At 36.7% G+C, this 3,176-nt stretch overlaps 1 protein-coding gene across 1 annotated transcript; it reads left to right on the top strand.

Annotated features, from left to right (window-relative positions):
• The first annotated feature begins 222 nt into the window (after positions 1 to 222).
• LOC146895580 (olfactory receptor 2L13-like) lies at positions 223 to 2,708 on the top strand. Its single transcript, XM_085677425.2, has one exon. The coding sequence runs from the start codon at positions 369 to 371 to the stop codon at positions 1,548 to 1,550; it is 1,182 nt and encodes a 393-aa protein (XP_085533551.2). The 5' UTR covers positions 223 to 368; the 3' UTR covers positions 1,551 to 2,708.
• Positions 2,709 to 3,176: the final 468 nt, after the last annotated feature.

The raw sequence follows: 3,176 nt of genomic DNA on the forward strand, positions 1-3,176 counted from the left end.
CTGTAATTTTGTATATTAAGTTCATAACTATAAAATTTAGAAAGACCAAAGCATCCCTTATGGATGTAAGTATACACACAAAGCATCTTATGATTAGTATGGATGTGACCATACATAACACCATTTCATTACAGAACAGTGAAAGCTATTTTCAGAAAAGGCAAAGATTTATTAGAGGCTTTGAGAGGCAGAGCACCAAGGACCAGGTTATTGGGATCTGACTGAAGTATGACCATTTAGGGAAACAGTGCCAGGAAGCAAGTGATGCAGAACATAGAGGCTTTCTTAGCTTTGTAAGGTAGGTGATGATCTTATGGAATGGTCTTGCATGGAGTTATCTATGAGAAAATGTGTGAGCTATATTACTCATGTTTGATTTTAAATCGATCATACAGGTATCTCTGTATCAAGAACTTGGCCAGAGACAAGACAGCAGAAACATTCAGCTCATATTTCAATATAAGTTGAGCAGAAGGACGGTACTCCAGGAAGAACAATTCCGTGCAAGTATTAATTATAAGCCAGACCTTTATTCTCTTGTTTTAGTTCATCTCATAAGTATATTTTACTTTCAGGTTCCCCTTTCAAGAAAGGCAAGGCAATATATTCTAATGGAGAAATGGAATCGTAGCTCAAGTGATTTCATTTTGCTAGGGTTGTTTCCAGAAAACCAAGTTGGATTATTGCTTTTGCTACTCATCGTTTGCATATTCTCTGTGGCCTTGCTTGGAAACTCAACTATGATCCACCTCATTCGTGTGGATCCCAGGCTCCACACACCCATGTACTTTCTCCTCAGTCAACTCTCTCTCATGGACCTGATAGATGTCTCTGCCATTGTTCCCAAGATGGCATTCAACTTCCTCTCTGGCCAGAAAAGCATCACCTTCCTGGGCTGTGGTGCTCAAGCTTTTTTCTTTATGACCATGGCAGGTTCTGAGGGCTTGCTCCTGGCTTCCATGGCCTATGACCGTTTTGTTGCCATCTGCCACCCTCTTCATTATCCCATTCGCATGAGCAAAACGATGTGCCTGAAGATGATCATAGGATCCTGGGCACTTGGCTCCATTAACTCTTTAGCACATACGATCTATGCCTTTCACATTCCTTACTGCCATTCTAGGTCCATTAACCACTTCTTCTGTGATGTTCCAGCCATGTTGCCCCTGGCCTGCATGGACACTTCGGTTTATGAGGATATAGTATTTGTGAGCACCTTTGTGTTTCTCCTGTTTCCTTTTCTTGGCATCACAACTTCCTATGGCCGGGTTCTTTTTGCTGTCTTTCATATTCACTCAAAAGAGGGAAGGAAAAAGGCCTTCACCACGTGTTCAACTCACTTAACTGTGGTGACATTTTACTATGCACCTTTTGCCTACCTTTATCTTCAACCTAGGAGTCTCCGTTCTCCCACAGAAGATAAGAGTCTGGCTGTCTTCTACACTATGCTCACCCCTATGCTCAACCCCATTATCTACAGTCTGAGGAATAAGGAGGTCCTTGGGGCCATGACAAGAGTCTTTGGGACATTCTCTCTCATAAAAACTTGATATTTTTCTCACTACTTCTTTTTCCCTTCTCCTGCAGAATGTCATAGAGCACTGTTGTGAACTGAAAACTATAAAGTGTGCCACACACATGTCATACCTAACTGGCAATTCATTAACATGTTTAATTCACATCACTACAGTCAACAATTTTAATGACAGGTATTAGAAAATGAATTGCTATGCTACTACAATCTGAGTTATACTTTAGTGTAATGTAATATAGATATGATTTATGCTGCTGTTGATGCATTGTTTTTACAAAATTAACACAGACGAATTGCTTTGCTCAAGTGTTTTGCTTTTCTTCTTTTCATTGTTAAAAGCTTGTGTATATTGAATACTTGTAATATGTTGGAATTTGGATTTTGCTCTTTTAAGTGGCAAATATTCACCTGGGACCAAGTGATCTCAAAGTCTTGGAATGTTTTAAAAACATCCAATTTTACCACAACAAAGCATTTATTCACTCCAGGTAGAATGGTCATTATAAAAAAGACAGTAGTTATCAAATGCTGTTGTGAGTAGAAGTTAACAGTTTATTGAAATGTGAATTAATGTTGTCTTTTAGGAAAAGTATGTTTAGTCAGCAACATAAAAGTAAAGAAGAAATTAAGGGACTGTTCAACTCTTCTACTGAGTTAGAATAGAATAAGATTTAAGTGTTTAATAGACATTCCCTCCATACTACCTACTGAAGTACTGTTCCTATTATCCAGAAGAGATTCTGGTATGCTCTGCACTTGAGTAAACAGTTAGACATAATGTTTCATAAATATCAAAATAATTGAATGTATTCTTGCCAAAGAAGTAAAATGTTTCAAATATAAATTGACTAATTATTCTGTTTCCATTCACATACAATGTTCACCTGTATTGTATCTTGTAAATAAGTACTATTATCTTAGAATGAAACATTTATCATATAGAGCACATATTCTGGCCATCTTATCCTAATGTCTTTTTGTAAGACCATTCTAGAGGTACTTGTTTTCTTGTTTCCATAGGACACTAATATGAAATTATGGTGTGAGGTTATGCTATTTATCTATATTTTTATTTAAAACTTGTTTTGTTCTTTGTGGTTAATATTTTTGATATATGCTCATTTATATTTTGCATGTATTTATCGGATATTATAAAATATATATTTTGAAAGTTGTTGGCCTGTTGTTTTCTTTTGTTGGCCTTACCTTCTTTTGGTAGTAGAGTAATGCCAACATTGTAAGAGGTATTTTGAAGTGCTTCTTCTTTCTATTGCTTTGAATAATTTTTGAAGTGTTTGACTGGAGATCTGGTGTGGGACAATTGTCTATATTATGTCAATTATGTTTTAAATAAATGCTGATTAGCCAGTAGACAGGTAGGAAGTATAGGTGGGACATCCAGACAGTAAGTAGAGGCTGGTCAACAAGAACATGAGAATTCTGGCAAGAGGGAAGTTCCCTCTGCAATCCTGCCCTGACACAGAAGAACCAAGATGTGACTATACTGATGAAAAAGGTACTGAGCCATGTGGCTAACATAGATAAGAATAAAGGTCTAATGTAAGTTTTAAGAGTTAATAGAAGCCTGAGTTAATGGGCCAATCAATTTATAGTTAATGTAGACCTATTTGTGACTTTTTTG

Source organism: Myodes glareolus, chromosome 2 (genome assembly GCF_982192425.1).
Source record: "Myodes glareolus chromosome 2, mMyoGla1.1, whole genome shotgun sequence".
Classification (NCBI taxonomy): Eukaryota; Metazoa; Chordata; class Mammalia; order Rodentia; family Cricetidae; genus Myodes; species Myodes glareolus.